The following is a 9955-nucleotide window of genomic DNA, read 5'->3' as shown; positions in this document are numbered from 1 at the left end:
GCTAGGTAATTATTAAGTGTCTGAGGCCAGATTTGAATTCAGGTACTCCTGACTCCAGGACCAGTGCTCTATCCACTGTGCCACCTAGTCACTCCTCTAAATTATCTCTATAAGCATTTAGGGATATAAAATAACCCTTAATAACTGCTCTGGCTGCACCCTAGAAGTTTTGGTAAGATGATTCATCAATTTCACTGCTGATTATTTCTATGATTGGTTCTTGATCCACTCATTCTTTAAAATTGGATTATTTTGTTTTCAGCAGTCAGGTGGTAACAGTGGATAGAACATTGATTGACCTTGGAGTCAGAAGGATAGGAGTTTGAAGCAAGCCTCAAATTCTTGACACTTACTAGCTGTGTGACCTTGGGCAAGTCACTGCATTCTGATTGCCTCAAACTCAGGGACATCTCAGTCATCCTGATTCATATCTGGCCATTGGACTCAAATAGTTCTGGAGGAGAAAGAGACTGGTGACCTAGCAAGTCCTTTTTCACTCAAATCCAGGTCTTGATTTTGTCATGACATCACCTCCCTGATGGCATGATCTTCTTTTAGAATGAAGGACAAACATTATCATCAATTTTTATTCTGTCTTTTCATGGTCCTTTATCGTTTGTAATTTTATTGCATCATGAACTGAAAATGATATATTTGATATCTTTGTGCATTATTTGACTGCATTTGCAGTTAATACATGGTAAGTTTTCTGTGTAGGTCTCATGTACCCTGGAGAAAGAGGTATATTCCTTTCTATTCCCATACAGTTTTCTGCAGATGTCTGCCATATCTAAGTTTTCTACAATTCTATTAATTTTCTTAACTTCCCTCTTGTTTATTTTGTAGTTAGATTTAATTAATCCTGAGAGAAGAAAATTGAGGCCTCACAATATGATGGTTTTCCCATCTATGTCTCCCTTTAACTCATTTAATTTTCTTCCTTTTATACTTTATTTTCATTTACGTGCACATGTATATTTCAAAGTTACAAAATTTCCCTCCACCCTCCAGTCTCACCCCCCTCCCTTCAGTGGGGAACATTCAGGTTAGAATTTTACATACATATTTTGTTAAACAGTTTTACAAATTAGTCACTTTTGGCATGAGGAATTAAGATTAGGGGAGAGAAATACATAAGAGATCATTTTTATCAAGTGTTCATCATATTTGCAAGGGTTGTTTGTTTCCCGTGTGTTTTATTTTGTTTTGCTTCCTCTGGTTGCGGAAAATATAGTATATAACTGGTCAGACATGGTTTTCCTAGTTCTTTGGACTGCTGAGAGTATCTACTTCCATCAAGGTTGTCCATCTCATAATGTTGTTGTTGATTTATCATTGTTTTCTTGGTTCTACTCCCTTCGTTCAGCATCAGATACCATAAGTCATGCTTCTCTCGAGTCCAACCATTTATGCTTTCTTCTAGAACAATAGTATTCCATAAGTATTCATATACCATATCTTATTTAGTCATTCCCCAATTGATGGCTATCCCCTCAATTTTCTATTCTTTGCCACCACAAAAAGAGCTGCTATGAATATTTTGGAACATGGAGGACTCTTGCCATTTTTTATAATTACTTCGGGATTTAGACCTAAATTGGATTTGCTGCATCAAAGGGTATGAACAGTTTTATTGCTCTTTGGACATAGTTACATATTGCTCTCCAGAAAGGTTGAATCTGTTCACAACTCCACCAGCAATGCATCAATGTCCCATTCTTCCCACAACCTCTCCACCATCAATTATCTTCCTTTTTTCTCATCTTGGTTAATCTAATAGTGTGAGATGATATCTCATTGTTGTTTTAATTTGCATTTCTTTAATAAACAGTGATTTAGAGCTTTTTTTTATCTGATTTTACATACCGTTAATTTCTTCATTTGAAAACTGTCTGTTCATATCCTTTGACCATTTATCAATTGGGAAATGACTTGTGATCATATAAATTTGATGCAATTCTCTCTATATATTTTAGAAATGAGACCTTTATCAGAACTTCTGGTTGTAAAGATTGTTCATTTAGTTTTCTTCTAAGAATTTATATGCTATATTACTTGGGGAACATACATTATTAATATTTATTACATATGACACCTTTTAAGAAAATATAATCCCTTTCCTAATCCCTCATAATGAAATATATTTTTAATATTTCTTTGTCTGAAATCATGATTTCTATACCTTTTTTATTTTAGCTGAAGCAAAATATATCTTGCTCCTTGCTTTTATCTTTATTTTAGGTATATCTTTCTGCTTCTAATATATTTCTTATGAACTATATATATCAGGATTCTTGTCTTTAATCCACTCTGCTATCTGCTTCCTTTTTATGAGAGAGTTATTCACACTTCCAGTTGAGATTATTAGCCCTGTATTTCTGTCTATGCTCTCTTCTCCCCTTTGTACTTTTCTCCTTCCTTTGCCCTTATTCCTTTTCACTAATGTTTTGCTTCTGATTGCTGCCATTTAATCAGTTCTTCTTCTGCCCTTTTTTCCTTTCCTTCTCCCTTTCTGCTTTTAACTTCATCTTTTGTTTTAACTTTAACTTTGCCTTTACTTTGTTATTTGATCTTCCCTTTTACCAATGCATTTTTACAGTCTTTCCAAAATATTAAGTGTGTGATTAATAGCATAGGATACAAAATGTTAAAATACCCCCATTTCAGAAAAGGAAATTGAAGATACCATCAATAAACTCACTAAGAATAAATCTCCTGGACCAGAGGATTCAAAAACAAATTCTACCAATCACTATAGGATCAATGGTCATTCTATGTGAATTGTTTTTAAAAAGTCAATGAAGAAGGAATTCTGTCAAATTCCGTTTATGAGACCAATGTGTACTAATACCTAAACCGGGAAGTACCGATAAAAACAAAGAAAATTATAGACTAATCTCCTTAATGAATATTGACAAAAAATTTTATGTAAAAGTTTAACAAAGAGATAACAATTTATCACTATGATAATATGCCAGGACCAGCTAGGATTATACTGGTAGATGTGGATGGTTCATTATTAGGAAAACAATCAACATAATTGATCATATTAACAAAAAAATTAATAGAAATCACATGATTATCTCAATAGATACTGAAAAAGTCTGATAAAATACAGTACCTGTTCTATTAAAAATACTAGAGATGAAGTTTTCCTTAAAATGATAAGCTGTATGTATCTAAAATCATCATTAAATATTATATGTAATGGGGATAAATTAGCAACATTTTCAATAAGATCCGGAGTGAAATAAGGATGCTTATCACCACCTCTAATATTCAATGTTATATTAGACATGTTAGTTTTAGCAATGAGGAGAGAAAAAAGAGATGGAAGAACTTAGAATATGCAATGAGGAAACAAACCTTTCACTCTTTATAGATATGATGTAGAGAACTCTAGAAAATCAACCAAACAAAACTACTTGAGACAATTAACAGCTTTAGTAAAGTAGCAGAATATAAAATAAATGCACATAAGTCTTAGAATTTCTATATATGACCAATAAATTCCTAGAACAAGAGGTAGAAATTCCACTTAAGACAACCATAGACAACATTAAATGCAACGAAATCTACCTTCCAAGACAAACCTAGAAACTGTTTGAACACAGTTACAAAATATTTTTCACACAAATTAAGTCAGATCTAAACAATTGGGAAAATGTTCATTGTTAATGGTTAGACTGAGCTAATAAGATGATAATAAAATAAAAATGGTAACTCCACCCAAATCAAATTACTTATTCAGTGTCATATGGAAAAATTACCCAAAATCTATTTTCAGAGCTAGAAAAATTCATCTGGAGCAACAAATGTCAAGGATTTCAAGGGAATCTTTTAAAACAATAATTTACCAGCCCTAAAATTATATTATAAAGTGGCAGTCATCAAACTTTCTGGTACTGGCTAAGAAATAAGGAAGTGAATCGGTGGTTTCGATTAGATACAAAAGCAACAGTAGTAAGCGACTATAGCAATCTGCTGTTTGATAAATCTCAAAACACTAGATTCTAGGATAAGAACTCACTATTTGACAACAATTGCTGGGAAAATTATTAAAAAGTTTGGCAAAAACTGGGGATGGACCTAAATCTCATACCCTATATTAAAATAAGGTCAAACTAGGTACATTATTTAGACATAAAGAGTGATATCATAGAGCAATTAAGAGAACACAAAATACTTTCTGTCAGACTTAAAAAGAGGGGTGAAGTTTATGATCAAACAAAAGGTGGAGGACATTATAAATTGCAAAATGGATGATTTTGACTACATTAAGTTAAAATGTTTTTTCACTAATAAAACCAATGCAGCCAAGATTAGAAGGAATGTAGAAAGTTGGGTAAAATTTCATACTTAGTATTTCTGATAAAAGACTCATTTCTAAAATATATAATGATACGTCAAATTGATAAGATTACACGTCATTCTTCAATTGAGAAATGGTCAAAGGATATTAAAAGGCAGATTTCTACTCAAGAAATTAATTAATTTTTTTTTTAGGTTTTTGCAAGGCAATGGGATTGAGTGGCTTGCCCAAGGTCTCACAGCTAGGTAATTATTAAGTGTCTGAGGCTGGATTTGAACTCAGATACTCCTGACTCCAGGGCCAGGTGCTCTCTCCACTGTGCCACCTAGCTGTTCCCTTACTCAGGAAATTAAAACTATTTTTAGTCATATGAAAATTGTTCCAAATTATCATTGATTGGTGAAATGGAAATTAAAACCATTCTATTTTATTGCTGAAGATGACAAAAAAAGGAAAATGATCAATGTTAGAGAAGTTTTGAGAAAATTTGAATAATGATGCACTTTTGGTGGAGCTGCTGGCTGATCCAACCCTTTGGGGAACAATTTGGAATTATGTCTGAGGGTATAAATGTTGTGCATACCCGTTTATCAAGGAAGATAACTACTGGGTCTATACCCCTAAGTGTTCATAAAAATTAGAAAACATCACATATGTAAAAATATTTATAGAAGCTCTTTTTGAAATGGTCAGTTGAAGTTGAAGTTGCAGTTGAGACAATGACCATCAGTTGGGATATAGCTGAACCAGTTAGGGTATATGAACGTTATGGAGGACTACTATTCCATAAGAAATCATGAGTTACCGGACTTTACAAAAGCATGGAAAGATTGCATCACTTGAGAAACAATAGAACACTGTGCACATTAACAACAACATTGTGAGGTGTTCATACATTCTACATATGTATGATGGATGTAGCTCCTCTTAACAGTTCAGTGATCAAAGACAATTGTGATAGATCTGCTTTGGAAAAATGCCATCCATATCCAAAGAACATCTGTGGAGTATGAATACAGAATAAAGCATACATTGTTCATTTTCTAAAACTTCTTTTATGGTTTTTCTTTTGTTCTCGTGCTATTTTTGCCCTTAGTTCTAATTTCTTTTTCAAAACATGACTTAAATATAAATATGTTAAAAGCGAATGTATGTGTACAATTTTTACTGGATTGTTTACTGCCATGGGGAGGAGCAAGGGAGAGGACGGTAGTAGAAAAATTGTGGAACTCATAAACTTACCAGTGAATGCTGAAAAGTACCTTTGCATGTAACTGGAAAAAAATAAAATAATAAAAAATAGCTTAGTAGATACTAATTGATTGATTGGTTGATTTTGCCCTTTCCAGATGTCTTTTAAGCAATGTATTATTGATCACTTGCTGAATGTGGAAAACCTATTGTTAAACTACTGGGTTTATTTGATGCCCTCTGCAAGATCTTTTAACTGCAAAAATAGATTCTTTAATTACTTTCACTAATTTTCTGCTGAAATTTTTATTTTTAAGCATTTATGCAAGTATTCTCATTTCTTGTTCTTTTTAAAATGTTGATGGGAAAAATTCATTTTATATCATTGTATGGATCATGTTATAGGATTAATTTCCCATTTTCCATATTTGTTTCATTTTGAGGACCTTTACTGGGAGTTTATTTATTTATATATTTATTTAAATATATGTATATATTTCTTTATAGCCCTATTCACTAGTATCCCTCTGTCTCAAGAAAATAGAATAATATGTCATTATGGCTCAAATATAGTGATTTTCAATCTTGTGTAGCTATCTATCTCTCCCTAATTATCTCCTTATTGACTTAAATATGAAACATAAAATCACTTAGATAGAGAATATTGCTGGCAGACTTAATTAATGTTAAGGAAGGAACGAACTTCAGAGGGAGTGTAATTTATGTGCTAAAGTGTAATAGTTTCAGAATTGAAATTCAGCTAATATGAAATTTAGAAAATTATTATAATCCAATCCCATTAAGCAATATTAACTTTATGCAGCAAACTGTGTTAGATCTTAGGGTTAAAAAATGCAAAAAAGGAAAGAGGTAGAATGCTGGAGTACGGAATATCCTAGGCTTAGAAATGTGAAATTAAAATATTGGCATTTTTTCTCTCCTGTTCCCTTGAACAAAATTGTTTTGGTGATATCAATTATCTAAAAATATTGCATAAGATTGGCATTTAATGCTTAGATACTTAGCTTGTCCTTTCATTGTTTTTCTTTTTTTGTGGTTGTATTTTCAAGGTCAAGGAAAGTGGTTTGTCTTAAGAGCCGGCACCCAGCAAGTATCATGTCTCTGAGGAGGAATTCAGGTCTTCCTGTTTCTAAGCCAGTGCTCTATCCACTGCACAATTTAGCTACTCTCATTGTCTTTAATTTCAAGATAGAAAAAATTCAATAATAGAGCATTATAAAGTTAATGTCCTTTTTATGGTTTGATCTCACAAGTGACACCAAGTATCAATGGGAATAGTTCTTTTTTTCTTCCAATACACTTGAGATTAATAACTGGAGAATTGAGAAGAGTGACGAGAAGTTAGTTTAATAATTACATAATAAGCATACAGTCAACATGTCTCTGAAAATTTTACCATTTAGTTCTTTATATTCCTTAAATTTGGAATATCTTTTTCATTGCAGCAATGACGTCCTTGTTCCTTAAGCTATATATTAAAGGATTAAACATAGGGGTAACAATTGTATAAAAGAGGGCAAGTATTTTGTCTTTTCCTTCTGTGTGAGTAGATTTTGGTCTTAAATTCATAATGATAGCAGACCCAAAGAATAAAGCCACAACTATAAGATGAGAGGAACAAGTTGAGAATGCTTTGGATCTCCCAGTGGCAGATGGCAGCTTCAGAATGGTAGAAATGATTTTGAAATAGGATCCAAGTATCAATAGAAAAGGAACCATGGCAAAGAGTACGGCATCTGCATAGACAGAGAATTCATTCAGAGAGATGTCTCCACAGGCCACCTTAAATAAAGGATGGATATCACAGAAAACGTGATTGAGTTTGTTAGACCCACAGAAAGGTAGAGAGAAAATCTGGTAGGTTTGCCCAATCTGGACTGGGACCCCACCAACCCAAGAGGCAAGAACTAACTGGACACATACTTTGTGGTTCATGATTAGAGGATAATTCAGAGGCTTACAAATGGCCACATAACGGTCATAGGCCATTACACCCAGGAGTAGGCACTCAGTGCCTCCCAAAATGAGGAGGAAGCCAAGTTGTACAGCACAGGCCAACAAAGAAATATTTCTTTTCTGAGTCCAAAGGTTCATCAGCATTCTGGGGAGAGTGACTGATGTGTAACAAATTTCCAAAAAGGAAAAATTCCCAAGAAAAAAATACATGGGAGTCTGGAGAGCTGGATCAACCTTGGTTATGACAAGGATGAGGCCATTCCCTATCAGAATACTTAAGTAGATGACTAAGAAAATCCCAAAAAGAATCCCTTGGAGACTGGGAAGATCAGAAAATCCAAGGAGAATGAATTCCACCATATCAGTGAGATTTGAAAACGCCATTGTATTCTGTGTATTCATCTGTGGCAATAAAGAATTCATAAATGGCTAGCCATTTTCCCACTGAAGGCTTTAGTTTTCACTTCTGTAAAATGAATGATTTTGGTTAGATAAACAATAATGTCCATTTTAGTTCAGTATTCATTGTTTTAGTTTCCCTATAATTATGACAGACAATATCTTATTATCTAAAATTCCCTTCTATCTGAAAGGTTTGTCCTATATTTTAGACTCCCATCTAGAAACTATCACATTATGTATTATACATGGGAAGATTCTTTGCAAATAATGACATTATATACTTATATTACAATATTATTTCTAGTTCAAAATTCCATTGGTACATAAATCTGGAAGAACTGGAATGAATGAACATTAAAAACAACAGTTGGCATGAAGAAAAACCTTGTGAAATAATATTAAATCACAATACCAATAAGCATCAGTAATATCTAAAAATTATTTTTTCGTAGAATATAAACTATTAAATGATTGACATATTTTTATTATTTTTGCAAAGCAATGGGGTTAAGTAATTTGCCCAAGGTCATCCAGGCAAGTAAGTACTAAGCATCTGAGGGCAGATCAGGGCCTTCTGATTCCATGTCTGGTGCTTTATTTACTGCACAACCTAGTTCACCTTGATTTCTATGTTTGATTATGAGCAAAGTTTGGAGGGGAAATGTGTTAAAAAATGTAATGGAATTTCATACTGTGATTGGCATAAAGTCACATGCTTCTCTAAATTTGCTCATGTTAGTATTTATACCTGGGATTTTCACCCCTTCTTGTTACTATATATTAGAATCTGTCTCTCATTTCCAGGCTAAATTGAATTGTATTTTTTTATGTCAAGACTTCCTTGGCCACTGTATCCCAAAATAATCTAGATCTTCCTTTCATTCTTAGGATTGTTGTCTATACCTTATGGAGTTCTAATCCAGCCTCAGACACTTGACACTAGTTGCTTCACCTTTGGTAAGTCACTTAAGCCCTTTATCGCCTCACATCCAGGACCATCTCCAGTCATTCTGATTCATATCTGACCACTGGACCCAGATGAATCTGGAGGAGAGAATGAGGCTGGTGGCTTAGTGCAGCACCCCCTCACTGAAATCCAATTCATGTGTTTGTAATAGTGTCATCTCCCTAATGTCGAGGTCTTCTTTGAAGATATATAATAACACCATTATCATAATTGTCATTTGCAGGGTATTACAATAATTTTACTGCAATTTTGTTTCAATAGCTGAAAACCATAATACTTTTGGAAATGATATTTTATACTATCTCTCATTTAGTTAATCATTTTACTATATTTATTCATTTCTGATTTTCTGTCTCATTAAATTTGTACTCTTTCCTATAAATAAGAGTAGTTCATCATATAATTTTAGTTTATGAAATATACAGTTTCAGGGACAATAGAAGGGCATTGTAACCTAAAGTACCTTCTTGATGCTTCAAACTCCACTATTAAAAGTTTATTCATTTGGGTTAAGAAACTAATCACCTTCAAAACTCTGTAAAAGTTGTCACATTAAAGTCACTCTCAGAAAATAATACTTTAAGTCATTTTATTTATTGTGTCATTTTCACAAAACAGCTATTTGAGAGAAAGAAAGAAAAAATAAGCCAAAAGAGAAATTGCAGTAATATGTGGTATAGGCTCCCTCCTTGAGATGGTGTATTACTTTGGCCAATTAAAAACTGGCCTGATTAAGGAAAGTCATAGAGTAACAGATTTGATGACCATAGAAAATTTGGAAATTACTGATATTGATATAGATTCATAAGGAGATAAGATCCAGAACGAAATAATGCACATGTCTGAAATATTAAAGCTCATCTCCAGGACCAATTTCTCCCCTCTATAGAAGGGTAGTTTCCACAGTGATCCTCGCTAATGACTCATTTCTACATGTATGTCTATATTCTAGCTCACCAGACACCTCCTTAATTATTTTGCTTAAATAGAAAAGTCCAGTACTGTGCATTACCAATAGCATTGAAATCGAGTTGAATCTAATCAACATTCTGACACTAGCCTGTGAGATCTGGAGCAAGTCACTTAATTTCTTGGAGCTTTCCTTT

At 33.2% G+C, this 9955-nt stretch overlaps 1 protein-coding gene across 1 annotated transcript; it reads right to left on the bottom strand.

Annotated features, from left to right (window-relative positions):
- Positions 1-6940: 6940 nt before the first annotated feature.
- Positions 6941-7882, bottom strand: LOC141516903 (olfactory receptor 10AG1-like). The gene has a single exon (XM_074227858.1). The coding sequence runs from the start codon at positions 7880-7882 to the stop codon at positions 6941-6943; it is 942 nt and encodes a 313-aa protein (XP_074083959.1).
- Between the last annotated feature and the right edge of the window lie 2073 nt (positions 7883-9955).

The sequence above is a fragment of the Macrotis lagotis genome, chromosome 3, assembly GCF_037893015.1.
Source record: "Macrotis lagotis isolate mMagLag1 chromosome 3, bilby.v1.9.chrom.fasta, whole genome shotgun sequence".
NCBI classification, from domain to species: domain Eukaryota; kingdom Metazoa; phylum Chordata; class Mammalia; order Peramelemorphia; family Peramelidae; genus Macrotis; species Macrotis lagotis.
Note: the sequence above shows the minus strand (reverse complement) of the source record. Positions and strands in the feature narration are given on the sequence as shown.

Coding starts and splice junctions, on each gene's coding strand:
- LOC141516903 (XM_074227858.1), bottom strand. CDS start 7,882: ATGAATACACAGAATACAATGGCGTTTTCAAATCTCACTGATATGGTG.